Source organism: Pollicipes pollicipes, unplaced genomic scaffold (assembly GCF_011947565.3).
Source record: "Pollicipes pollicipes isolate AB1234 unplaced genomic scaffold, Ppol_2.1 Scaffold_3447;HRSCAF=4054_pilon_pilon_pilon, whole genome shotgun sequence".
Classification (NCBI taxonomy): domain Eukaryota; kingdom Metazoa; phylum Arthropoda; class Thecostraca; order Pollicipedomorpha; family Pollicipedidae; genus Pollicipes; species Pollicipes pollicipes.
The window spans coordinates 21,947,649-21,974,932 of record NW_023596297.1 but is presented as its reverse complement, the minus strand read 5'-3'; the positions used below and the strand labels follow the sequence as shown (position 1 = coordinate 21,974,932).

At 54.8% G+C, this 27,284-nt stretch overlaps 1 protein-coding gene across 2 annotated transcripts; it reads right to left on the bottom strand.

The window, feature by feature from the left end:
• Positions 1-14,883: 14,883 nt before the first annotated feature.
• On the bottom strand, positions 14,884-26,654 carry LOC119092669 (serine palmitoyltransferase 1). Of its 2 annotated transcripts, XM_037215637.1 has the most exons (12): positions 26,489-26,654; positions 25,531-25,638; positions 24,710-24,742; positions 22,935-23,030; positions 21,973-22,135; positions 21,014-21,146; positions 20,568-20,697; positions 19,909-20,106; positions 18,484-18,595; positions 17,512-17,656; positions 16,920-17,028; positions 14,884-15,351 (listed from the first exon to the last, which is right to left on the bottom strand). In XM_037215637.1, exons 1-12 carry the CDS (start codon positions 26,531-26,533, stop codon positions 15,181-15,183), a joined length of 1,443 nt encoding a protein of 480 aa, XP_037071532.1. In that variant the 5' UTR covers positions 26,534-26,654; the 3' UTR covers positions 14,884-15,180. The 2 variants fall into 2 exon arrangements, with proteins under 2 accessions (XP_037071532.1, XP_037071533.1); XM_037215638.1 differs by lacking the exon at positions 24,710-24,742 and having other exon boundaries at positions 14,885-15,351.
• Between the last annotated feature and the right edge of the window lie 630 nt (positions 26,655-27,284).

The window sequence follows — 27,284 nt, the reverse complement described above, 5'->3', positions numbered from 1 at the left end:
TAAGGCAAGACGAGGAGGGGGAGGGGGAGGGGGAGGGGGAGGGGGAGGGGGAGGTTGGCAGCCAACCACAGAGGGGAAACCCTTCAGCTAGTCATATGCAGACGAGGAAAGCCGTCACCACAGCACAAGCTGCGGGGGAAACCCTACGCGAGAAATAGCCTGCTGGAATATCGCAGTGTCACGGGAAGAAGCGGTGCAACCGTCACTGCATTCAGGGTCAGGAACAACAACGGCGTCTGAGGGCAAGCTCATCGCTTAGAAATGGGTGGCGAAAATCCCTCCCCAGGTGGGAGCGGTTGTTTTAGAGGCCTCCATACGAACCGTTGCATAGTCATGAACAGCTGCACCCTGCCGCTACCCAACCAACTGTATCATTTCAGCATGTTAGTTTTAACTTATGACAGCGTGCAGGAAGGCTCACAAACTAACTCTTGTACAACAGTAATCGCAAGACAACATTGCAAGGAGCTGAAAACGAAGCAAAAAAGAAACACGAAGCACAAGAAGCGAAGAAGGCCTGACCATGACTAAAACAAGTGCAAACAGCAACGTAGTGGACTATTTCTGGATATGTTTATCCGACATGGTGGGAACGTCTCGCCCGTACCCGTAATTCATCCCAGATCTGTACCCAGTCCAGCCCGTTACCCACTCCACCAGGATGTCAGTGGTCGACATGGGTATCAACCCCAGCGGTGAGCGAACTCGGAGCCTGCCGCTGGGCGAGGCCCGAGAGCCCGGTGATTTCCGCCGCATTCCGCCCGCCCTGTGAGCCCCGCCACGTCAGCAGAGGCCATCCTCGGGTGACACTGGCTGCACTCCCTCGAAGCGCCCCGCTCCAGGGAGAGCGCGTCACAGGCGCGGAGTTCCCGCGGCCAGCCGACGTCGGTAGCAGACCCGGACCGGCCTGACCAGGGGAGCCCCGCACCAGAGACGGCCCCCTGACGCCGGTCTGGGGCAGGTCGGCACGACGCCCGCCGCTGTCCTGACCGAGACGGCGCCCGCCGCTGTCCTGACCGGTACAGCGTCCGCCGCTGTCCTGACCCGGACGGCACCCGCCGCTGTCCTGACCGGCACGGCGCCCGCCGCAGCCTCGGGGCCGGCGCAGTGGAGCTCAGCTGCACCGATGCATGCGTCAACACGGCCCATGCTGTGTCCTGTTTACGGCCGACCGGCCGGCCTGGCCTCCGTCACCACCGCGCCCGTTCTCAGAAGCGCGGTCAGCGCCGGCCCGCTGCCCACACGGCGCCAGCCGCCGATGCGACGCCCGCGCCGCTGCCCCCCCCCCCCCCCCCGCAGGGAGTCGTGACCGGCGACGGCAGCGCCCACGGTCAGGCAGAGTCGTCCGCGCCGTCGCTGTCTCTGAGCCGGCGCCGCGCTGGTCACAACAGCGTCTTTGTGGAGGTCAATCTACACATCACTACGCATACACACATACATACTGGTTCCGATCGGAAGCAGCCAGTCATGTCACCTCCAACGTGACGCTTCTCAGTATCTTATCCGACCGCCGACTGCCGTGGCGTCTGCTGCGCTGCACGGGCCGGCTGCAGCTGCTCTGCACGTGTCGAACGAGTCATGCTTCAGTCCCGATACCCGGTGCGCCTCAGTGCATCGATTCGGAGACCACCCACTCGCTGATCACAATGAACTCATGGACTGAGGCCGGTCCATCCCACACTGGTTAAGTCATGGTTCGCGATCAGTCTCAATAAGCGACGCTCCCGATTACCAACGCGTGAAGAGTACGTGCGGATCCAGCTATGATCAGACGAGGGGGAGGAGGGGGGGGGGGCGGAGGCATCGATGGATCACGTGATTTTCTCACGACAGATGTTTCAGCTTGGTAGCTCGCTGCTGCCGACCATTGCCGGATATTGGGGTCCGATCATGTGCGTACGCTCAACGTTTGTTTCCACGCAGCGCCAGTAAAATCGCTGGGGCTTTCGTCGCCGTCAAACTAGCAATGATATCAGCAATACCTCGGCAAGTTAGTATTGCGACGGTCGTCAGATGTTCCTCCGGCATGACCGCTGATGTGCTGTATTGGCTGGCCTTGTCACGTGCATCGCACGCCGTAAAGATCAGCGGCTTTTGCACGTGCTGTTTGTTGCCTGCTTTCAAGTAATACCATTGCATGCCAAACTGAAATCTATTTGAGCCTCTTCAAGGGGAAAGCATTTACCGAGCACCGTTTTCCCCCAGTCCCTCCTTTTCCGATTGCCTCCTGATGTGATAAGGGCATGACTACAAACATGCATATCGTCACACGGAAATGCATATCTGTTAATCTGGAGGCTGATGCCATGGGCCCGGACGTTGGACGCAGGACGGGAGCGCGGCTGGCGGCGTGCGGCGGCGCGGAGCCTGACCAGCTCGGCGGCGTCGGCTGACAGTCCTGGCGTGACGCCAGCGTCCGTCCTGTCAGCGTGACACGCCCCGGAGCGGCGGCCGCCACGGCACGGCAGCACCGCCGCGTTCCGGGACTGGTGGTGACGCCGCCCCCGGCCCCGTCCGCGAACATGACGCAACAGGCCAGCCCGACCGGCCAGCCGGCCATCTCGGATCTGACGCGAGGAAACCCAGCCTGCTCAATGCTAGATTGCCTGCGATACTGAGATAGCATTGACATGGTGGCTGGCTGCAGGTGGCAGTTCTTCCTAATCGCGTCAGCTGCTCGGCGTGACGGCAAATCGCGCTGATGCCGGTCTGAGCCGGGTTTAATGAACACTTTCACCACCCTCCCTCCTCCCCGGTTCCCACACAAAGTGCGACTTCTCTATTTATGCCTTAGACATTACATGCGTCGACAAATGGCTGGGCGAATAATGATAACAAGCCCAGAGTACCAGCATCAGAATGCTGTGCTGGCGGTCTTTCCCTCCCCGCGCCGCCGTCAGGCCGGGAACGATGGACCGCGGCAGGCACCCTCTCCCCTCGTTCCCCGCCACAACAGAGCGGGAGCACGCGCCGGCCGCGCCAGGGATTGCGTCATCTCCCGCCGCCCTCGGGCGGAGGGAGAGGCGATCGGCGCGGGCCGCCGGTCTGCAGCGTACGATTCCGGCGACCGAGTGCCGCCATTATCCAATTACCGCGTGCTCGCCGTGGCCGCCCGCGGCCGCCAGCCCGGTAAAAAGCGCCGCCTTTGAGCGGGGTCACGCGACGTGACCCGATAGTGCCACCGCGCGAACTTGCTGACCCGGCGCCAGTCAGCGCGGCGAGCAGACAGCCTGCTGCCAGCTGGACACGTGGTCGAGTGCTGGCGCGATGCTGGGGAGAGCGGTGGCGGCGGCGACGGCGGGCGGCGGTGCACGCGATGCCGGAGAACTGGGTTAATGGCGACCTGACGGCCCGCAGCAGCCACGCGCCCGACAGTCACCCGTCCCATCCAGAGACCACGAGGAAGTCGCATCCACCGCGCGTGAAGACGAGTACGACTCAAGATAAAATACAAAGCACGATCTCGCGAGTACGTACGCGCCGAACCACCGAACGCACGCGACCTGCATGCTAATTTACCTGTCGGGAGGAGCGTCCGCTTGTTTCTAGAGAACACAAAGCCACGGCAATCCGGCTGGACCTATCGCAGCCGCCATTCACGGGCGCGCCAGCAGCCAGCCGCAGAGCAGCCAGCCGCGCCGGGCGCACGCACTCACGCACCCTCCGGGATTACGCGCTGGCGGCCGGCGCACAAAGAGAAGACATCCCGGCCGGCGGCCGGGTCCCCAGCGCGTGACGTCACGCGGAGCGGCGGCCCGGCGAGCGGCGGGCATTCCAGCCGGCGGCGGGCCGAGCGCGAGGAGGCGGGGCGGACGCCGGGCGGATACATCACGCCAGACGGCACCGGCCGGAGGCGGCGTGTGGCGCCGGCCCGGCACACCGGCCGGCAGCCACACAGCAGGGGGGGATGGGAGGAGAGAGCAGTCGTGTCAGAAACGCCCCTTCGCCCGCCCAGGTCTGCGATGTCTCCGGGCCGAAAATCTCGACGCATTTGTAACCCATGGCTACACTGATAACCGGCCGAGAAAGAGACACAAGCAAGATCAAACCAATATGTCGCAAGGGAGCCGCTGAATGCGATGCTTACGCGGCGTACCCAACACGGCCGCGCGCCGCGTCTCGCTTGGCCACCAAATTAGCGCCCTTGAACCAGATCGGGTGCGCCTGAGTTCGCCGGCGGCGACGGCGCCCGCACTCACCGGCGGCACTGTCGGCGGCAGTCTGGACCGACTCCGCTGCAGCCGCCGCCGCCGCCGCCGCCGCCGGTCAGCGGGGGGTGGGAGGACGGCAGCTGGAGCGATCGCCCCTATCATCGGCCCGGCCCAGAGCAGATAACGTGTCATGCGGCGACCACGACCGAGCCTGGACCGTGCGAAACCCACCGTCACCGCGGCCCTGGGCCCCGGACACCACCCGGAAATGACCCTGCGGCGGGCGGACGTCGACTCGCTTGGCGGCCGGCCTCTGCTGGCCGCACCGCCGGTCAGCCGGCCGCTCGGCGGACGGGCAGGCGCGACATCGCGGCCAGGCCGGCGGTAAACAGAGCTCGGCCCGGCTAGCGGGCGCCGCTCCCTCTCCACCTCTCGCCGCCGCTCTCTCCGGCTGACCTTGTCCGGGCGGCGCCCAGCCTCAGCCCCAGCGCGCCACGGCCGGCGGCGCACCGCCCCGGCGAGATGGCGGCCGCGCAGAACCGGACCGGGCCGGCGCGTAGGCCCGAGTCGCCAGGCCGGCCGACGGCAGCCAATGCCGGCGAACGATAGCCGCCGGAGGTCCGCCCGCAGACCCATGCCTCACACCCCCAGCGCCGCTGGCCGCCAGCCCTCACCGATCGCTGGACGTCAGGAGACCAGTCGCCCATTACAGATGTGAAAGCGCATCTGCGGACCGTATGATGATCGGGCCTTTTTACTAGTTTTTAGCACACGTTCCGCGATTGCGTGCAACATGGCAAGTCGTCTGCGTGGATCTCCTACATCCTTGCACACGCTGAGCTCAACTCGAACATAACCTTGACTACAGGAGAACAATATCTCGACAGACGCATTAAGGTAGCATGCTTAAAACGAGCGTCGATGGGTCCGCAAGTTGTCACATCATGACGCGCTTCCCTCACGAGAGCCTGCTGGCCAATGGTAATAACTGGAACATTGAAAAGATCGGACCTGCAGAGGCTGAGCTCAACCCGAACGGTCATGAACTGCAATGCCATCGCCAGAGCCGTAACGACAGCGCACAGACCTGGCCCAAATGAGCGACGAACCACGTGACGTGTTATGATCCTCACGGCCATCAGATTCCCGAGACATAAACACTGCCTCCGTTTCACGAGGGCCAGCCAGGGACGCGGGAGCTAACGGTGTGCTTAACGCAATACGTAACTGGTGGCGCTCCAGTCCATCCGGACCCCGCAGCAGCCAACCGCCACCGATTACCGCGGCGCATCACCATTCCGGAAAACACACCCACAAGAACGAAGTTCACGATCCCTCTGAAAAACATTTTTAGTGTTCCCATTTCCGTCCATTACTGCGAAAACCCCATGAGCTACATCCCATTGTAGCTGCTGTACAATTCGGAACTGTGCGGGCCAGGCATGAGGACAAGAGCCAGCTTCGGCTTCGCGAAGCCGCAGCTTTTCTGCAATGGCTTCGAAGTTCGGCTTCAGCTTCGAGACATTTTCCAGGACTGATTCCGCTTCGTGCAAATTTAAAGCCGTTGACTTGGGTCTCAGCTTTGGCTCTGCGTCATTCTTTCAAGTCTGGCTTCGGCTTCTAACGGTTTGTTTAATTATGGCTTGAGCGTCGGCTTTATGCGATCTTGAACTGCTGGCCTCGGCTTTGTCGTGGCAATGCGACTTTCCTTCCTATCAAACTTGCCTGACCTGTCTATGGTGAACTGCTTAAGCGACATAGAGCAACCATTGATCATATCGTCAGTATACCGTACCGAGTGCTGTGAATAAGACCAGCTTAAGGTGCAGTCTAAACAATACAATCAAACAGTACTCAGTAATGAGTGGCATCAAAAATAACCAATGTTTGCCTAAAATTTATAAGTATCTTCTAATACATTGAAAGTTGATTTCTCAGCATAAGAACTCTGAACTCATAATGTAGAAAAAACAGGAGCTAAAGACCTCTCTTGCTTACACCAAGCACACCTTTGCTATCAACAAAATGTGCAGTTGGGATAATTTAGTGACATCTTCCTTTTTTTGCCAGTTACTCAAACCTCACACCACAAAAAGTTCACAAAATTGTGTCTGCAAAAATCTTATACCCTGGACACTGCCAGCCCTGACCTTTTGGGAAGAAAGCAGGTGCTCAGTGTTATAGCCACGGATGAAGATTGTATGGGTGATGCTGCATACGTAACATAACACACCTCACAAATTCTCAAAATCATCCCATGAAATTTAATTGTTACTGTTATCATGATGGAGCCTACAACCCAGCTAGCTGCAACTGGCCTTGAGCAGTGTTTTAGAGTGCACTGACTGCAGATGATCATGCAGCCACTGACCTTGAGCTGAACAAATTGCCCTAGTGGTAATATTTTCATTGGTAATATCTTAATATAGAAAACAATACCTGAGCAGTAATATTTTCATTGATCAGTATCTCCTGGTCATGGGTGGAAGTAAAAATGGATGCAGCCTTGGGTAATGGGTGGTATCTTGCATGATGAAGTCAGGGCATAAGAACTGCACCCTATTTACCACAAATGATACAAGAACAGATTACACAAATGGGAAGCCTGTATAGGAAACAGAATGGATGTGACAAGTGCAAAATATAATGAGAGTTGGGATTTGGCCACACCAGCCAAATTCCTGCAAACAGATTCATGAGAAATTTTGTGAGTGAAAAGCTGTCACAGCAGTAAAAAAAGTTATAGTATGCAGCCTGACCAAGACGAGTGCACATGATTTGCCTTTGAGCCACATGAAACATGGCTTTACCTTTACCAATGCCTGAAATATGAGCCTTTCCTGTTGATTATGGCCTACAAATACTTTCACCTGTACAAGCATCCAGTGGAAAGAAACAAGGATTTGGCTCTAAATTTGCTGCACCAATGAACAGCTTGAGCAGGTGATGGATGAGCACAATGCTGTGGCTCATGTTAATATTGATTGCTGCACAGGTATCAATGAATTTATTTCAACACAACTAAGGTGATGTGAAAGCTTTTCATACCTTACACTGGCATTTCAACATTTTGTTCTCATTCACTACATTAAAAACCCAAACCGGGCAAAAGGGCTCCAACACATCTTACTTGCCAGCTCAGAGTACTACATCCCTACTCAGACTAATGCAATATGGAGTTCACGGCATGTATTATAGAAGGTCTGTGATAGCATGTTATCCAGTGTAGTAGCTTTTTAAGAGTAGTTGAGAATAGTGTGTTTAGGCTGGATTGGCCTAAAGCATCGATTTTACATTGCAAGCAGCATTGCAAACATTGTTTTACATGGCCTTGCTTTCAGTTCAAATGATTCACTGCAACAACAGAACTCACAGGCAACCAGGCACCTGAGAACTTGAGAACAGCAACAAGTTAGGGCCAAAGCTAATGTATGCTAGCCTCATTAGATTTTTGGCTGTGACATGGGCATTTCTCTCTTAAATCTCACCATCATCTCATGTGTACAGATGGTTTGAGTCAGGAGATAACCAATGAAATAATTATTGGAATTATTCTTGGCAAGATCACATCAAGACCCACAGGTGATGACTGTCTGTAATGCACGTTGTGTACACTACAATTGGATGACATACACACAGGGTGTCTGAAGACCAGCTTGTATGATTCCAATATAATCCGTCATATAACATCACGGAATTCGTTATTCGAGAGGCAACACAGGCACCCAGTTCCTTACCGTGAGTGCGACATTCCTGTCTTGGGGTTGTAGTACGTTGTCTACCTCCATCTTGATCGTCTGCAGTATAAGATGAGACAATGTATGAGCAAATTAGCTATGAGCAATGGCCAAACGCAACGCTTCTGTCGTATTTGCAAGCTGCCCCGTTGCTTCACCCACGACCCTCTCGGTCACTTCACACGACCAGCGTGACACGCTCCTCGCGAACGCCACACACTGCCCAGGAATCGCTTGCGTCACAATCACATATTGCAGCAGAGCTGCCATATATCTATTTAGAACTCTTTACCTTATGCCGTTGAAGTCGCAGTTTTTCGTTGGATCAGAAAGTCGTCAGATTAGAATTGGGTGGACAGTGCGCGCATCGCTCCATGCGTACACCGCACATCCAAGCAAGACATTCTTTAGCAAGTCCGTCTTCTGTCGCCAGAGAGCCCCCGAAACAATTTGGGTCTCTTTTTAGGCCAGGCGACCAACATCGACCAATTCGCCCCGTGCTCATCTGAGCCCCGGGAGCCCATTTGCCGAACAGGAGAAAGGCCGGGGCCGGCGATTTGCAGTGATCGAGGCCGCTGAAATGATGGGGGACACTTTTCGGTCAGGGGCCCACAGAAGCCAACAGGGGGCCCTGTGTCGGTAAGTGACCCTGAGTCCGCCGGGGGCCGTGTTCGAGGTGGTCCGAAGGACGTCCCAAAGTGGGGCCCGAAGGGTCCCTGAGGACAAAAGGTCACAGGCCTGATTTTAAGGCTGAGGAGGCCGAAGGGCTGGCTGTGGGTCACATTAAGGATTCCCACTTATAGAGCCGTGAGCTCAATGCCTGCCAGATGGTCTCTTACACCGACAGGAGATCCCCCGTGGACAATGAAGGCCTATTTCGGTCAGGGACCATTAACACTGAATAGTAGGCTCAGTGTCGGCCTGTGCCCTAAGGGCCCATTTCGTGAGCCGGGGTGAGACTGGAACCGACAATTTGCATCGGCCCAGCCGCTGCAGCGATTAGGGCCTGTTTCAGTCAAGAGCCCACAGTGCCTAACAAAGGTTTCTGTATCAGCAAGGGGTCCGGAGTCGGCGGGAGGGGGGGGGGGAGCATTTGCTGAATAGGAACGGGGACATGACCCCGAATGCGGAAGGGTCTCTTGCATTGGTCGTTGCCCCCTGACAATGAAAGTACACATGAGAACTCGTGATGAAATTCACAGTGAGATAGTGGAAGGGCCTTTCGTCAGTAGGAGCCTCCAGCACGGAAGGGGAGGGGAACGGCCCAGCCCATTTCATTTAAGGGCCCGTGAACTCGAACTGAAGTTCCTGTGCCAATTCTTGGACCACCTGCGGGGCTAAGAGATCTTGTTGCGTCAATGAGGAGTCCTCCATCTATAAGGACTGAGGACTCCTTTATCTCGATCTGTTGCCAACTGCCCAGGCCCACAGAGCCTCCCGCGCCTGCAAGGGGACCAATGTATGACGCATCCCTCTAAGGACCTCAGGATCGATCAGAGGACTCCGTCCCGTATCGCCAGAATGGCAGCCGAATGGCAGCCGGTAGGCCTCGCGGTGGGACGGAGAGGCCCTTCAGCTCTTGGCCGGGAACGACAATCTGCCACCGAAGTGTTATACCCACAGGGGCCCTTTGACCGAAAACAGGTAAGGGTTCTCATTAATGTTAACTGTTTAGGGCCCAGAGGTCCCAGGCAGAGGTGCATGGACTAGGGGTCCAGGCCTCCTCTCTCTCTCTCTCCTCTCTCTCTCTCCTCTCTCTCTCTCTCTCTCTCTCTCTCTCTCTCTCTCTCTCTCACGCGACTGTACAGAGGCAGTTGCAGGCATGGGACACTTGTGCCCATTCGCACAATTACTGTACCTGTACCTACCTTGTGCCTGCCCTGGTCTTGCTCTGAACTAATCCGCCTATTCGTGGGGCAGCGGACTGACAGGTTTGACTGCGGTAACGGAAGGGAAGGAGTGGGCAGGGTACCGGTCCGTCTTCTGTCGCCAGCGGAGGGTCGCGAGTCGCGATCCTTAAATGGCCCGGGCGTCGCGACTCGCGACACCCGGGCCATTTTTATCTGCCAGCAGAGTCGGCGGTGCTCGAGTGGGGAAGGTCGTGGTGTGGCACATTGGCTCATGACAATAAATCCTTGCATGCCTGACTGCCTGAATCACGATATGCATTGCAGCCTGCTCGCAAAATGCTTTTGGGTCGTTAAGTCGTTCGGTCAGCATTGATAAACAAACTTACAAACCAGCAGTAAAGCTTATGTTTGCACGGCGGCGGAGCAGCACCGCTTTATGTAGAGCAACACTACAATCATCGACAGTGTTATTCATGTAAGATAAATTCGTTTCTTCTGCGTTTGCTTGCACAATGTCACAATGAACGTGAAGGAAGCCAGTGTAGGATAGATTTCCTCGTCAGTGAAATCTGTCAATGAACAATACGGCAATGATTGTGACTTAAGTCAGTTAACTACACATTTTTTGCGTAAATGTTGAGCTGTTCATTACTCTTCCGCAGAGGTATAACACGCATTGTAATGGCAAATCTTCATGGACACTGCCACCAATCATGTCAGTCGTGCTTAGATAGGGTGGATCGAAAAGGTCATCCATGTTTGCCTGACAGCATCTGTCCTTTTGCAGAATCGACTTGTGAACACGATTCTATCAAAGTTTTGAGCCTGCGCGCTAGCCGTCTCATCAGCAAGAACAGCGATGGCTGGGGTTGCAGTTCCCGTAAAACCGAGCGCCGTTGGCCGCTGCAGATAGCATCAGGCGGCGAACACTGGGCGCGCGAGAACGACCGTCGTGAAACAGTGCTTCCGAAAGTCTTTCAAATTCATATTCTTTATTATTATCTTTAAACGGTACTCTTTATTAAACGGTGCTCTTTATTTGTTCATATTCTTTATTATTATCTTTAAACGGTACTCAATTCATACCGTTCAAAGATAAGGCTGTATTGTACATGGACATTTATCATTTTGGGTGAAATACTCCCCATGAGTGTATTCGCAACACACCAAGAATGTTCTAGTCTAAGTGGCGTTACGTGGAGCCTTTACCAGGGCGTGTTCGCAGCGCAAGTCGTTTTCTGCTTACATTTTCGTAACTGTCATGAAAATATGCACGGGCAGAGACAATAGGATTCTCGTTTGGAAGTGCCACGTATGCCCCAAATGATGAAAGCAGCAAATTGTGCAGTTTGTAACGTGTAAAACGCCTTTTTATCACGAGTTGTCAGCCTGAGCACGCAAATCGACTTCTCTGCAATTGAATCTGTTGCGCGATTTTTGTCTCACTTTGATGAAATTGCGGAAAAGGATTCTGCGTGTGCGGTAAAGATTCTACGTTAGGTCACGTATAATCTGTGCCGTCCGGGTCGCTGCGACCAATAAAGGGCGTACAATCTGTGGGATATGACGTCATGAGTGCGTCGATAGCATCGATCGACTTTCGCGAGCGCACATATTCAAAACTACATTACATGATTGTTATCACTAACTGATTCTGACTGAAGGTTAAACAATTCCAGCGTAAGTAGTCTGGAGGCCGGCCGCCGTCATCAACACCGACCATCTGGCCACGCCCGTCACGCACGAAACCTGCAGCGCCGCCCAAATCCTTGATCACCACAATTGGCTCAAGTGCCGCCGGTTGGAATTCATTAGTGCCGCCGGTTGGATTGCGGCCGCGAACGCGAGATCGTGGTCTGGAACAGGAGCGAGGCAAGTCAGGCTAAGGCTCTGCAACTCAATTAACCTACCCATAACGATTATTGCTCGACCGAGACTCGGACTCTGCTTTAAAATTGCCCGCTACAGTTGTGAATCATTGCGATAATCACGACTTTCCATAAACAAAAGCTCCTTCGAAAATCCATCGTCAATCCTGATACAGAGCAGCTGGACACCCATTGTGTCATCGTGCAAAACACAATATTATCACGCGCTGTCGGCCCTGAGCACGATAACGTTGCACCAGTCCGAACAGACCCGTAACCTAACCCGTTACAGGTTCACACGGTTTGTGTCTCATCGCAGAACTCAGGACACGGACACACTTGGGAGTGGCACGCTTCGATGGTGGGTGGAGCGGGCAAGATGATGATGATTAGTCACGCGCCCACGTGTTGAACTATGAATTTGGCTATTTTCGACGAGTTTACACGTTTTTGTGATATGGCGGCACCCGCGGCACGAATCGACTCGAGAGTGTCATTCTTCGATAGGTAATGTAACGGGCAATCACGTGGTGCAAGATATGATGTATACAGGGGCAGATCCAAGATCTCCTCAAGGGGGAGGCAGATAATACTGTAGGGCTTCCTTAGTAATACATATATATATATATATATATATATATATATATATATATATATATATATATATATATATACATATATACGCAAACACGCACACACACACACACACACATATATATATATATATAACCCAAAAATCGATGTTTGGCCACCGAAAATAAGATTCTTCGAACATTTTTGATACGGAAATCTATCTGACTGCACATCCCCGGAAAACTAGGCGTGCTACGTATGCACACGCATGGAGCTTGATCATTTTCTCCAGACCATGGTAAATGCTATCATTTTAAGGCTAAGTATATTCGGAAAAGACTCGACAAATTAAGCTGAAGTTGACTGACTGAGTGACTGAGAGAAAAAAAGACTGAGTAAGCCCGATTAGCTTAACAGATGGTCGCCAGAAAAGAGTGCTGGGCCCAAGCGAGAGAAAATTGAAAGGACTCTAGACCAATAAGGAGGGCCCATGAGCATATCGTGAGTGTGCCAATGGGTTAATCGTGACCAGCGTGAAGGGCCCCTGAGCAAACGAGAATACCCCGGCATGTCAACACATGAGGCCCCAGCTCTGGCGTATAGAGCGTTTCGAGCGAATGGAAAGAATCCGTGCAGGGTCCCTGATTGATGAAGAGTGCCTCGGCACGTTAGCAAGAATGGCACCAGCAACAGCGCAGGCCACTCCGAGCAAATGCAAAGAAATCGAGGGCAACGTGGAAGGCTCCTTAACGATCAAGCTGACCACGCAAGTTGGCATACAGGGCCCCGGGAACAACGTAGGGCCTCTGGACAGCGTAAGCAGTCTGGAGATCTCTGTCATCATCTTCTCAATCAGCAAATCATAATTTTTGTCTACTCACGGGCTCTTCACTTTCGCTTGCGACTGTCATTGATCGCCTGGAGGCCCAAAGACGTCCAATATTGTTGCCTTGTGTAAAAAAATGCATCTGCTCGGCCGGCTATGAGCCGCTCGGAGCCTAAGGGCCCCTGCGGGACTCACGGGGACCGTAACGCCGTCCCTGCTCTGGATTCGCCCCTAGTCGCACATGTCACAATCCACGTGCACACTAGCTGCGAAGATCCATTTTGCTGATGTCGTCGGTTTTTACGTTTTTCGCCACATTTCCTTATTCAGAACATACAGCCACACTTGACTCGCATACCGCGATAATGCATCAAATGGCCAGTGGTGTTCCGTGTGCGTACGCGCGGGTTACGTATCACACTCACACGCAGCAGACTGAATTTCGCATTTTTGACAGGATGAAAGTTTTGTGACAAATCGCAGTACGCAGGACGCGAAGCCGCTGGGGAGTCGCAAGCGTTGATAGGGAATCGAACAATGACGTTGCATGAATTGTCATCACGCACGTGCTGCGAACCATGCGTGCACGAGCCCATCAGATGGATTTGGCTGCTACCGGCCGTTTTTCACATTTTCGCCACATCTCGGCAACCAGGGCAGCTAGAGACGTGAATCCACCTAGAAAACATGGCTAAGCTCAGTATGTTTTCTTACATTTAGTGCAGCGAAGCAAACGTGCAAACGCCTGTTGCGCGCCTTCTTCGATCGAACTTTCAAGAGCGTGTGATTGTCTTACGGCGTGTTTTTCTAGAGGATTTTCTTCCACCAACAAGTCTGGAGATGTGGAGAGATTTGCTATACTTCTGGAGAAATTCGAGTAAGTACTTACCTCCGGCCTCCAAACTCGCAACCTTCATTGGGTGATTTCTGTTCACCTGGGCAATCTAGCTGATCGTCACACACCCAGGGGCACGCACAAGCAGATAAGCCACCTTACATGGAAACACTGTATTTGACAGATTACACAGCACATTAACATACTGCAGAGACAAATGTGGCATCCGTAAATTAGGACTTCCGCCATCCATGACAGTTCAACATGACATCGATGTCATGGTGTACAGAAATATTCAGCATCGATACTCAAGGGCCAGGCGCATTTGTCCGAGCCACGGAGCAGGGGCATGAGATGGGCGCAGTGCGACACAGCGGTCCACGGACAAAGCTACTTTTGCGCGGACATGGAGCCGCATAACGCATTATAAATGCCCTAGCGCATAACATTGGAGAGAAAATGGTCGTGACGGGACGAAAAGACACTCAGCTTTGTCTATCTGGTTGCGCAAAAGACCGACCAGGCCTGACATAAGAACAAACCAAAAACATGGCTTGGTATGAGTACAAATATATGTTAAGTACAAATATGGCATAAGTAAGTATAATATTCACATAGGCAAGTCTAAAACCCCCCGTTTCTTTACAATCTCGATATCGAGGCAGTGCACAGCAAAAACGCCGACTCCGCTAAAACAGCGGGAGTACGTGTCTCAGTGCCGAACAGAGATCATACCACGCCGCACCCCGATAAGGCACACATCAGCCAGCGCACAAGCAAAGGCACGCAGCGTCGGGTCCTCATAGGCGCGAGGCTGGGGCCGCCGCCCCGGCGCACCACACAGCGAATATGACACAGAGGTACGTGGAATAGTGGACGAATACACACATACCACCCTCCCAGCATGCCCGCAGGCGTTCCCAGCGCAGAGGTGCGCCCTCACCCCATGGCGCGGCTGGCCGCTATCGGTGAGACGCAGCAGCAGACCTGCCGGCCTATTCCCGTCCGACGCAGCACCGTCACCAGCCGGCTCTGTCTGTCGCAGCTGGAGGAAGAGCGGCCTCCCCGGCGGGAGAGCGGCCTCCCCGGCAGGAGAGCGGCCTCCCCGGCAGGAGAGCGCCTCCCCGGTGAGAGCGGCCTCCCCGGTGAGAGCGGCCTCCCCGACGGGAGAGCGGCTTCACCGGCGGGAGAGCAGCCTCCCCGGTGAGAGCGGCCTCCCCGGCGAGGGAGCGGCCTGGCCTGCCTGGCGGGAAAGCGGCCTCCCCGGCGGGAGAGCGACCTCCATGAAGGAGGGCCTCCCCGACGAGATATCGGGCACCCCGGCGGCGGCGGCGGCGGCACTAGCACGGGCTGAAGTAGCGCGCGCCGGTGGCCAGCGCGTCGCCCACTTGGCGCACCTCCTGTGGCCCCATGAGCCGGGTGCAGGTCAGCCGGATGGCCGGCACCGGCAGCCGGTACTCCTCCTGCTCCAGGTAGCGGGCCAGCGTCAGCGCCACGCCTTGCTCCCGGCACTGCAACGCGGCCACACACGTCTGCTCACCAGGGTGTCAAAACGCAAGGCTTTGAACGGGAAATGTCACTTTTAACAGACAACCTTGGGTTCTCAATTTTATAGCTTTTTCATGGCGTTAATTTCTCACAAGAATCGACTGAATTTCCTCCTAATTTCGATGTCCTTGGGAGCTTTGTGTGAAGACAGCTGGGTCTTCACAGCATCTTTGACTCTGGGGATTTCGACACAGTACAGCTCACGACACAAAAACGGATAGGGATGGGAGCTGCCGCCATGGCTTCACCGTGCTGCCGGGTCCTAGCCATGACACCGGAACGGTGGCGGGCACAGGTTGGAACGCGTCACACAAGCGCTCATATGCAGAGAGAAGCAAAAATGAAGCAGAAGGGGAAACTGCACATGGGTGCGAACGCGCACGAGAAGGTACACTTAACTTTAGCCTGTCTGGACTGTTGTTGGAAACAGACAAAACACCAAAAAGACGGCACACGCCAAGAAAGGCTGGCATGTACGGCTCCGATAACAGGGCACCAACAAAGGAGACGTACTGGTGGCGCGGCGTCGGGCACACCTACCCAACACGCCGATACAAAGCGCGTACAAGGTACAGTGAAGGCCAAACACACCGCTGGGCACGCCGCGGACAATCCGGCGAGCGACTATCTCACTCCCCTGACGCTGAAACACGTGCCGTTTGTAATCCTGCTCTCACGACACCGAAGGACAGCGAACAAAGTCGAACACTCCCTGCGACAACCAAACGCCACATCTGCATCACAAACTCGCGTGTGAGAAAAGCCAGATTTACGTCGAAAAAGCTTCTCCAGGATCTCACGTGAAATAACAGCTGCGATTACAGACCACCTACAGAGGGTGCGCCCAACGGGGAGCCCGCTGGCGGCGAGCTCAGGGACAGCGGTCCGCTGCACGGAACCACACATCAGGACCACAGCCCTGGCCCACCACTGACCGAGCCGCAGCCCCGTACCTGATCCACTACTGACCGGGCCGCAGCTCCGTACCCGATCCACTTCTGATCAGGCCGCAGCCCCGTACCTGGTCTGATACTGACCGGGCCGCAGCCCCGTACCTGATCCACTACTGACCGGGCCGCAGCTCCGTACCTGATCCACTACTGACCGGGCCGCATCCCCGTACCTGATCCACTACTGACCGGGCCGCAGCTCCGTACACGATCCTCTACTGACCGGGCCGCAGCTCCGTACCTGGTCCACTAATGACCGGGCCGCAGCCCCGTACCTGATCCACTACTGACCGGGCCGCAGCCCCGTACCTGGTCCACTACTGACCGGGCCGCAGCGCCGTACCTGATCCACTACTGACCGGGCCGCAGCCCCGTACCTGGTCCACTACTGACCGGGCCGCAGCCCCGTGCCTAATCCACTACTGACCGGACCGCAGCCCCGTACCTGATCCACTACTGACCGGGCCGCAGCCGCGTACCTGATCCACTACTGACCGGGCCGCAGCCCCGTACCTGGTCCACTACTGACCGGGCCACAGTCCCGTACCTGATCCACTACTGACCAGGCCGCAGCCCCGTACCTGATCCACAATGCACTGCAGGGTCCTCTCGCTATCGCGCCTGTCTAAGTCCGAGCCGGGCAGCTGCAGGAACTTAACCGGCGACAGCTCGTCACCCACCAGATGGAGCCTGCCGGGCGCACGCACACACACGCAAGTCAGACGGGCCGACGGTGCGGGGCGAGGGGGGGGGGGGGGCATCATTAGGAAGCACTGGAATGCCGCTGACAGGCGACATCGACCGGAACTTGTATATCAAAATGCCCTAATTGCTCAGCACCATCTCACCCACCATCATCGCAATGGCAATTCAAAATTGCCGCTGTCGTCCTGCCCAAGTATTCAATACATTTTACGTAAAGCTAGGAAAGTGCTTACCACCAGAATGACACAGCCTGTGTAACTATGCACGCAAACCCTTGGCCAACTTGTGCTATCTTGACCAAACCTGCACCACTGGAGGACAAGCGCGGCAACAAAGCCCATCTCCGAGCAGGCACGCTCCGCTCATCCGCACCAGATGGACATCGCGCACGCAATGCCAGCGACGTGAGTGATAACGACGCGGGCGGAGAGGATGAAGGAGGGGAGGGAATGGGGAGGGGAGACGTACCCGTCTATGCCGGCCAGCGCCTTATGCATGGCCCGGCAGACGTCGCGCAGCTGATCAGTCATCTCTGGCTCGGCGTCCAGCAGGTCGATGACGCACATGGCGGCGGCGGCGCAGAGTGGCGCCAGCGCCGCCGAAAACACGTACCCTGCGGCGGCGCGCCGGGTCAGGTCAGTGGAGGGGGGCGGGGGAGGAGTGGCGCCAGCGCCACCGAGAACACATACCCCGCGGCAGTGCGCCGGGTCAGGTCAGTGGAGGGGGCGGGGAGACGGGTGCAGAGTGGCGCCAGCGCCGCCGAGAACACATCCCCGCGGCAGTGCGCCGGGTCATGTCAGCTCGGCGGCCAGTACGCAGCGCAGGGCAGCGCGGCTAGGGCGGCTCCGCATGTCACCGCTACCGACTCTGTCCACGGGCATTGTGAAGCGCCAGCCCTCAGATCCAGTCCCACGTGCCGCCGCTGACCGCATCCCGTCTGCCCCGGCCTACTGCCCACCAAGCGTCCACTAACAAGTCCAGCCCAGACCAGTCCAACGACCCTGAGCAGTCTGCTTCTGCTCACTCTGCTAACCATGCCCCTGCGCGCCATCTGGCCACCGTGTGTACGCTGATGCTGGCCGTCGCCTACACACAGTCGCGTCGTCACCGTCGCCTTCCCACCGCCGCGTCGTCACCGTCGCCTACTCTCCCTCGCGTAGTCACCGTCGCCTACCCAGCGTCGTGAAGTCACCGTCGCCTACCCACCGTCGCGCCGTCACCGTCGCCTACTCTCCGTCGCGTCGTCACCGTTGCATAGTCACCGTCGCATAGTCACCGTCGCCTACCCATCGTCGTGAAGTCACCGTCGCCCTCCCACCGTCGCGTCGTCACCGTCGCCTAGCTACCGTTGCGTCGTCACCGACCCTGTCAACTAGGCGGCCCCGGACCCCTCACGGCGAGCGTGTGTCGATCGCCGCTGTGCAGCGCGTGTCGACTGACCCTGTCCGCTGAGGCGCTGGTGGTCGGCCACGTAGAACGAGCCGGTGGTGAAGCCGCCCACAGAGCCGAGCGCCGCTTCCATGCTGACCATGATCAGGTCCGCTTCCCGCGCCTGCAGACAGCACACACACGCGCACTTGGGTCACGCACGGTCACGCACGGTCACACTCGGGTCATCTACGAGTCACACCCGGTCACACTCGGGTCACATAGCGTCACGCATGGATCGGATCGGTCACGCACAGGTCAATCACGGGCCAAGCAGATGTTACACGGGTCGAGCACAGGTCGAGCATGGGTCGAGGGAGCATGGTGAGGGCGTGTCACATACTGTGCCTGCGCGGGTTTGACAGCGATACAGGTCACACTCACAGGAGGCACGCACGCCCGACAGAGCCCGACGGCCGATGGCAGGCTGGTCCAGCGCCGGTCATGAACACCGTACTGACAGACGACAGGCAGGCCACACACTGCACGGGCCACAGATAAACACATATCCCACAAAGTCCGACAAACATGCATCTCCCCTCCCTCACGTACACCGACCGGACCACGGGCGCGCCAGGGGGAGGGTGGGGGGAGGTGAACAGCGTCACAGCAACTCAGGAGTGACGGAAAAGGCATGGAATGAAACCACCTCGTGATATATCAGGCTTGACGACACCACAGATAATACTGAATGTAAAAGGCAGATCAGAAGCGCGCACGGCACGTCGACTCCAGTGTAAGAGTCATTGAGACATTTAATCGGGGATATGGGCATTTCCTACGATATTTCGGGTACTTCATTTTCGCATCGATAGCTTATCATTCACACAGGGTGGGGGGCAGTGGCACAAGCTGTCAATCAGCGTCCCAAGCAGCAAACCAAACACAGGGGATCAGAGATCAACGGCAGGGCCAACCAACCAATGGCGGACATGCATTCGCCACTCAAAAGGTTTATTGGAGAGCAGCGCCGGCAAACAGAGGACTTTACGCCAGAGGCCACTCCAGCTGCCATCTCGGCTCAGGGCCAGATGTGCCGACAAAACAGGGAACAATAGGACACAGGCCACTCCAGCTGCCGTCTCGGATCAGAGCCAGATGTGCCGGCCAAACAGGGAACTATTGGCCACAACCAACCCAGTTGCCGCCTCGACTCGGGGCCAGATGTGCGGCCAAACAAGGAACAATAGGACACAGGCCACTCCAGCTGCCGTCTCGGCTCGGGGCCAGATGTGCTGGCCAAACAACGAACTATAGGACACAGGTCACTCCAGCTGCCGTCTCGGCTCGGGGCCAGATGTGCCGGGCAAACAAGGAACTGTTGGCCATAACCACCCCAGCTGCTGTCTCGGATCGGGGCCAGATGTGCCGGCCAAACAGGGAACTATAGGACACAGGCCACTCCAGCTGCCGTCTCGGCGCCGCCGCCACACTGACCGTGACCCCGAAGTGTTCGGTGACGCCGCGGCCCGTGCCGCCCAGCACGCCGAGCGAAAGCGACTCGTCGATGAACAGACGCAGCTTGTGCTCGGCCTTGAGCCGCAGCAGCTCCGGCAGACGACACACGGCGCCCGTGTTGGCGTACACGCCCTCCACCACCAGGAACTTGCGCACCTCGGCCGCCGCCTTCGGCTTCTGTCGGCACAACGACACAGGGTCTGAGTGGAGCGTCAGCGGTGGAGGGTCAGTGGTGGGGGGTAAATGGTGAAAGGACAGTGGTGGAGGGTCAGCGGTGGAAGATCGGTGGTGGAAGGTCAGTGGTGTAGGATGACTAGCTGATGGTCAGTGGTGGAGGGTCAGTGATGGAGCGCCAGTGGTCGGGGGTCAGTGGTGCAGGGTCAGTGATGGGGGGTCGGTGGTGGATGGTCTGTAGTAAAGGGCCAGTGATGGAGGGTCAGTGGTAGAGGGTGAAAACAGCAATTGAATTTGGTCACTTATTCCATTTTGCGTACGTTACTAAGTCATTAGATTTGTCCATTTAATCCATTATCTGCATATTACTATCATTCGCATGACATAACACATTTCTGATGGGAGTCACCAGCGTCGCTCATCCGTGACTGCGACGGCTGGTGCTGGCGGCCGGGGCCCCTCACCAGCCAGTCGGCCTGGGCCTGCCGCTGCAGCAGCTCCTCCAGGTGCTCCATGTCGTTGTGTCGAAAGTACCGCACGTCACTGCGAGACGCCTGCAGGCCCTTCTGGATGGCGAAGCAGACAGCCTCGTCCCTGCACACACCGGCCGTACGCCGTCAGCACCGGCCGGTGTACCATGACGTCACCCGTCACACGTCGTAACGCTGTCACGGCGGACCTCTGACCTCTGACACGCATGGTAACTCGCTAAACCCTCAGATTGAGCAACTTGTGATGATACTGATGTCCATGTCAAAACTGTCAAATCTAAATTATATAAGCTACATAAGTAATAAAAGGACATCCAACAAAGTGTCAAAAACACCTGTGCTGTCTGTGCTGATGACGCTCGTGCGCGGCCGGCACGACCCTTATGAGCGGCTGCCGGTATGCCGGCCGCACGACTTACGCGAAGATAATGTCGGCCCGCTTGGCGTACGCGGGGATGGCACTGGCCACGGTGGAAAAGCCCAGCGAGTACAGCACAGACTCCTCGGTGCCCATGAACTCCGAGATGCGCTTCTCCAGGTCCAGGTGCACGTCTGGAGAGCGGCCCGGGCGGAGCTTAGGCAGGTCAGCCGACACCGAGGTCACGGGCCGGGCACGCAGCCACCAGACGGGGACACACCGCGGCCAGAGATACTGCTGTTTGGTGTTGGGCAGCAGCTCAGCCGGCGTGGGAGCGGAGCCTGGTCTGACCATGCCGGGACCTGGCCGATCCCATGCCGGTGTGCGAGCGAGGCCTGGTCCGACCATGCCGGGGCCTGGCCGATCCCATGCCGGTGTGCGAGCGAGGCCTGGTCCGACCATGTCGGGATCTGGCCGATCCCATGCGAGGGCTCAAATCTGAGATAAATACAGCGAGCGCGCGAGTCTCGGTCGACGGTTACACCCAAACACTGCTGATGGTCACCAGTGATCAGGCGTCTGCACCGGTACCCAGCAACCGGTGCCCGAGCCGGCAGCAGGTTTCACAATATATTGCCCCTCTCTTTATAGTGCACAAAGCACGCACCAGCCGCCTACGACAGAGGATACTGGAGGATATGGGCGCACAGCTCACAAAGGGAATAACTGACGCGATTGTCACCGACCGGCGAGAACATACCCCGAAACGCAATAGCAGTACAGACCACCGAGCTCTCAACACAGCCGTCTGCCCCGCCCGCGTCCGCCAGTACCGGCTCAGTGTTCAACCAGCGGCGTCACAAACTGGCTGCGGTGCTCACGGCGCCACAGTGTGGTGAGGATCGGGCCGCTGCACCCACCCGAGCGCAGCGGCTCGGACAGCGGCCCAGACGCGTCCGTGGTCCCACAGCCCAGAGACGGCGCGGCCCCGCCCGCCCCGAGCCCGGCAGCACCGCTCACCTATGGTGCCGAAGAAGGCGCGCGGGCCGCACGAGCCGACGCCGTACTTGCGCAGGCAGGTGACGGCCGCCTCCTCCACCCGCTCGTCACCCACCATGCCCAGGAAGTTGTGCGTGGCCGCGTTCAGGTACTGGCGGCCGCCGATCGTCACGTACTTGCCCACCTGCGGCCGCCGGGCGGAGGGTCACCATGGCGCACCGGGTCACTGGTCACCGTTACGGGCGACGCAACACACTAGCTCCTGCCCGTAGAGGCGCAATACTGTTGGAGATCACAGCAGAGCCCGCCAGCTTGACCACGATAATTCAACCGGCGTACGGTTGTCAAATGCTTGTTTCGAATACGATACAAATCAATGTGAATACAGATGCTCGTGATGCTTATTCTACACAACATATGATACAAACGAAGCCATCTGAAATACAAACGCCACAAGTACACATTAAAAACAAACCAAGCATCTCAAACATCTGGTACATCAGGTACACCAGGATAATAAACCAACACAAATGCATCTGAAATACAAACGATTCAGGCGCATGACATATAAACGACGCAAGTATATCTGAAATACAAACCACCCAACGGCATTGCAGGGCACATGATGATAGGATGGTGGTCATGGAGACACATGTGATGGCGCGAGGTCAAGCTCAACCATCGCCATATGTTTACATTCCCCAGGCATCAAACACATCCATATTCAGCACGATGCACAACATTTTGTGTCAAGACGGTACGACACGGAATTCGTAGTGCTCTCGTGTTCAAGATCAATGTGGATGGTGAGCACAGCACGCCAGTCACGCTGGGAACATGACCAGCCGTCTGCAGGAGATCCTATACATGAGAGCCGAGAGCCCACATAGGGCCCACACACCAGCGGACGTTTGAACAGGGTGGGCCGCCTCGATTCCTCGATCGCCCCTCGCCAGCGCCCGTCGCGCTGGAGAAGCCAGTACCTTTCCCTGGATCACGTCGTACTTGATGGGCTCCTGATCGGCATCGTCAGGCACCAGCGGCTCAGGAGTCCACTCCTGAATCAACTCCTCCCTCTCCTGCACACAGACGGGGCGCGTGAGCAGGGTGGTGACGGTCCTGAGCTCACTGGGGCGTGTGAAGCGGCAGAAACATTACAGGGCCATAACCGCCGGCGCAGCACCGGTGTCACGACCCTAGCGGCAGGCACGGGACGAACGACAACGAAGGGCACGCACAAAAAGCCTCACAAACAGTTAGCCACAGGTGAGGCAGACAGTCGACGGTGCCGGGGCATTCCGCGTGAGATTTCACTGCGGCTGGTTACAGACGGACGCCGTACGCCCTTTCCGACCCCACGTGGCCGGCTTGGACGACCAAGCGAGGAGGCGACCCCGTCCGGACTCGAAACGAGAGGCACGGTAACACGCGAGCGACAACAACAAACTTCGGCGCCACTGGAACACCCAAGCGGTGCATATGCTCGGATGGAACCAAATCCAAGTGGTCGGCAACACGAAGCCAGGTGGATCTGAGGTGCATATGGTTGGCAAAGATATGTACACTAATAACGACTAGCGCAACAAACTGGAGCCTAGCCCATGGGTTGAATCTTGAAGCGAATGTTTCTTCTGAGCGGGTGTGCACCAATGGAACTACTACTACGACTAAACAAGGGGCGCTGAAAACAGCTGCGCTCTTTTGTTTGTTACAAAGCGCCAAATATAACGACATGAGGCTGCAGATTGTTTCTCACGGTCAATTTACGTGAATAAATTGACCATGTCAATTTGCCGATTAAATTCATTGTTAAATGTGTGAGTAAATTGACCGTGAGTAAATTAAGTAAATATACGTGATAGGTTTAAACAGATTTAATTAAATTTAGTAAAGTAAACTTACGGTTGTAGATAACTGACACAGCAGATCAAACAACTTGCTTCAAACTTCAGCAGACACCCCGCTTTTTCAAAGTACATCCCAGACCACCAGCTCCCTTCTCTTAGTCCTCACCCGATCCCCCATTCATCAGGCGTCAATTTCTGGTGACGGCCCTGCTCTTGATGCTTAACTATGTTTCATGAAGCATTGTGCTGGTGAAACCCATTAAGAATGTCATTATGTCCCCACCTCATCTTTGAGTCTTGACTATTTTGACTTAGAAGCCAGTTGCTATGAAAGAAAAAAACAGAGCAGAGGAGCTCCTTTACAATCACCATTGAGCTGTCACGTCGACAGTTGTCAGCAGTCACGTGCTCAGTAATCTAAACATACCCGAAATATGACCACCAGTACGTAACATTAAACAGGATCGACCTCACAAACCCCACGATAGTTTTTTCTGATGTTCTTAACAGTTTGAGTGTTCCAACATCCCGCTCTTTTAGCCTCCCTCAACAGTTTTTTTCGTGCACCATTTCTGGCCTCTTCACCTACAGTATAGAGAGGGGATTTCCAGCGCGACATGTGGAACTCTCGGCAGTTGAGTTTCCCACTTCACCTCACGAGTGCGTGCGCATGCCGCCATTGCTCCGCCGCGGTCTTGACCGAAGTGCGACATTCAGCGCGGCACTCATGCATGTTGTGGCGAACGTGCAGGCCCACGGACAGACAGACTGGCAAGTCGGGTGACATCGACCGGCTGACAACACGGCGCCGACGGGACAGACGCCTGCACAGAGCGGTGGGTCGGACCAGCCAACGGGTGGCAGATGGACAGACGTGTCACGACTGGGAGGTCGTGGCTGGTGTGACTCACATGCCCTGAGAGCTTATTCCACAGGTGGCTGCCCTGGACAGCGAGACAGCTGTTAGTGCACTGGGCGAGCTAAGCTCGGCGTGCAGTTCCTGCAGTTGCCGATCACAGGTTGGAGCTGCAGGCTTTCTACAAGCATTTGCTAGTAATAAGTTCATTGGCTCATTGCCTCATGTGAACTTCTTTCTGATGCAAGTGCCTCCTTCCAGGGTATTTTGTTTTGACAATGTTGGTATTTGACTGCAGATATTCTAAGACATTCCAGATATCCTGCCAATATAAACATGCCCTCCAACCAATCATCTGCAAGAATATGACTCCTAGCTATATGGTGCACACTGACAGATGTGAGATGCAAACAAGTCAATAGCACATAGGCATGGGTACAAATGGTGAATGGTATGGTGAATGGTGGCTATCACATACTCACTTCAGGTTTGCAAATGGTCAGAGGTTATCATGATGCATTTGCAATGATTATCACAAACACTTCGCCATATTTATCATCATTTTTATAATGCATAGGACTGTCAGACTGTTAGATATCTGGACCATCAGATGTCTGATGCCCAGGACTGTCAGAGGTCTCTATTTCATTTCAACTGGCCAGTTATGCTGCCCTTGACAGAATTTGTCTTCAGCATTGCTTGAATGATGGATAAGTCAAGCCAAGAACAAAGTTACCTGCTTTCCTATGAATCCAAACACAAAGAATGTCCAAATTGGTTGTAGTAAGGTTATCGTCTAACAGGAAAAGCGCAAAGTCAGGTAGACACATGTGCAAGTAAAAGAGGCAGGATAATTATATTTGATACAACTCTTGCCTTTTCTGACAGTGAAGACTTTGCTGGGTTATGGCTTTTCTTCTTCAGAATGAGGCTTAGTACCCAAATGATGAGGACTGCCTCCAGGACCAGATGGTAGGTTGGAACCTGAAAGAGCAGACAAACACTGCTATTATTTTCAGTACAAGCAGCCTAGGAGCTGGCATCATTCACACCTAATATTTCTAGTTTTGCTTGCTTTTTTGGGCTCATGTTCCAAGTATATTCAGGCCAGTCTGCAAAAGACCTATCCACTATGCTGGACACCTATGCCACTGTATGCCTTTAGTGCTCTAAACTTTGTGCTCCACTAAACTCAGGCCATGGGAAACTATGTTCAATTTTCAATGTATCTTTGAGTGAAAAAATGTACAAGGTTTGCATTACATTACTGTTCTAATAGCATAGTCCTGGGACATTGACCCTCTATGCATTACTGTTCTAATAGCATAGTCCTGGGACATTGACCCCCTATGCACTGATTGGCAGCAACAATGAATCCAAATCCTGGCATGTGACTTGCTGTGCACATGTCCTGAAATTGTTGCAACAATGTCACTACTACACTAGACATGTTTGGTGTACTTTTTGCTGTCTGGCATTCTGGCAATGTAGGTTTTCAAAGAACACTTAGGTTTTCTAAAGCAAGTTCCATAAAACAAGGAGTGGTGGGCTTTTGAAAAAGAAATCCAAATTCCATTCATTGCTTAGATATTGACAAGGATGTTACATCCAGGTTTAAAGCGCTAAACGATTATCAAACCAATGTTCACGATGAAAAGAAAATGCTATAGATGTAAAATGCTTTGGTAGAACATTCTGTTAAAACCACATGACACATGCAAATGTTGCATGAGTCTAACACGGCATGGAAAACCTCATATACCTATTCAGCATCTGACCGCTTCCGAAAAAGATCCGGAGAATAACCATCGATTTCCCTCAAAGCTGTACTTACCTCAAAAAACAGCCTGACAAGTTCATATATTTCCATGGTGAGCATATCTCGATCACTTGCAGCTCAAAATTAAACAAAACTTATTCAAAGGAGCGGATATTTATATCAATATGCCGCTAAAACGAGCAGAAACTGCCACGCGGACCCCAAGCGATAACCTCGTACTAGCCAGATACTCGACTAGATAAGATCGCTTCATACTTTGTCTAACCGCGCCGTTTCCGTCGTAAATATTGTCCCCAAAAGTACTGCATCAAAGCTTTTCAACAGCGAGCGGGCGAGTGTACGATTAGCAGGCATGTTTCGGAAAGATGGACATTATGAAGCGCATTAATAGCAGTTGCCGATACAAAATTATAACTACAGACGCACACAATCAATAGCTCCTGTCGTAATGAGTTAGGCCATTATTCCGGCAGCATTGTTTCTGACACGTTCACGATCCTGCTAGCAAATGCTGCCTTTTACAATAACAAACCGCTCAGGTGGATTTAAAGCCATCAGAGCCGCAATATTGTTCTCAGGTGAACCTTGCAGGTTTTTGTTTATCTGTTTCATATTTGCAGAGTAAGTTTGTACTATCAGAATAATCAGAATAGGCATGTGATAGGCTGTCTTACGCTGTAGTTTTTTGACGCCATACCTTTAAAGTCAAGTCGGGAACCATTTTCTGGCATTCTTTTATTGGCGAATAAATGGATTCCAAATTCATATTTTGCTTAGAAATATTACAGTGCCACATTACTCCACCGCTTTCACTTAAATGGGCTATCCTCAGGATGTTTTTAATTTTATG

What these genes read in the sequence shown, in the direction of transcription:
- LOC119092669 (XM_037215637.1), bottom strand. Translation starts at nt 26,533, where the DNA reads ATGCTCACCATGGAAATATATGAACTTGTCAGGCTGTTTTTTGAG. An exon ending in TTGTCAGGCTGTTTTTTGAG is followed by an intron (nt 25,639 to 26,488) that starts GTAAGTACAGCT and finishes CTGCTCTTTCAG; the next exon opens with GTTCCAACCTACCATCTGGT. An exon ending in ACGACGTGATCCAGGGAAAG is followed by an intron (nt 22,136 to 22,934) that starts GTACTGGCTTCT and finishes CGGCGGCCGCAG; the next exon opens with GTGGGCAAGTACGTGACGAT.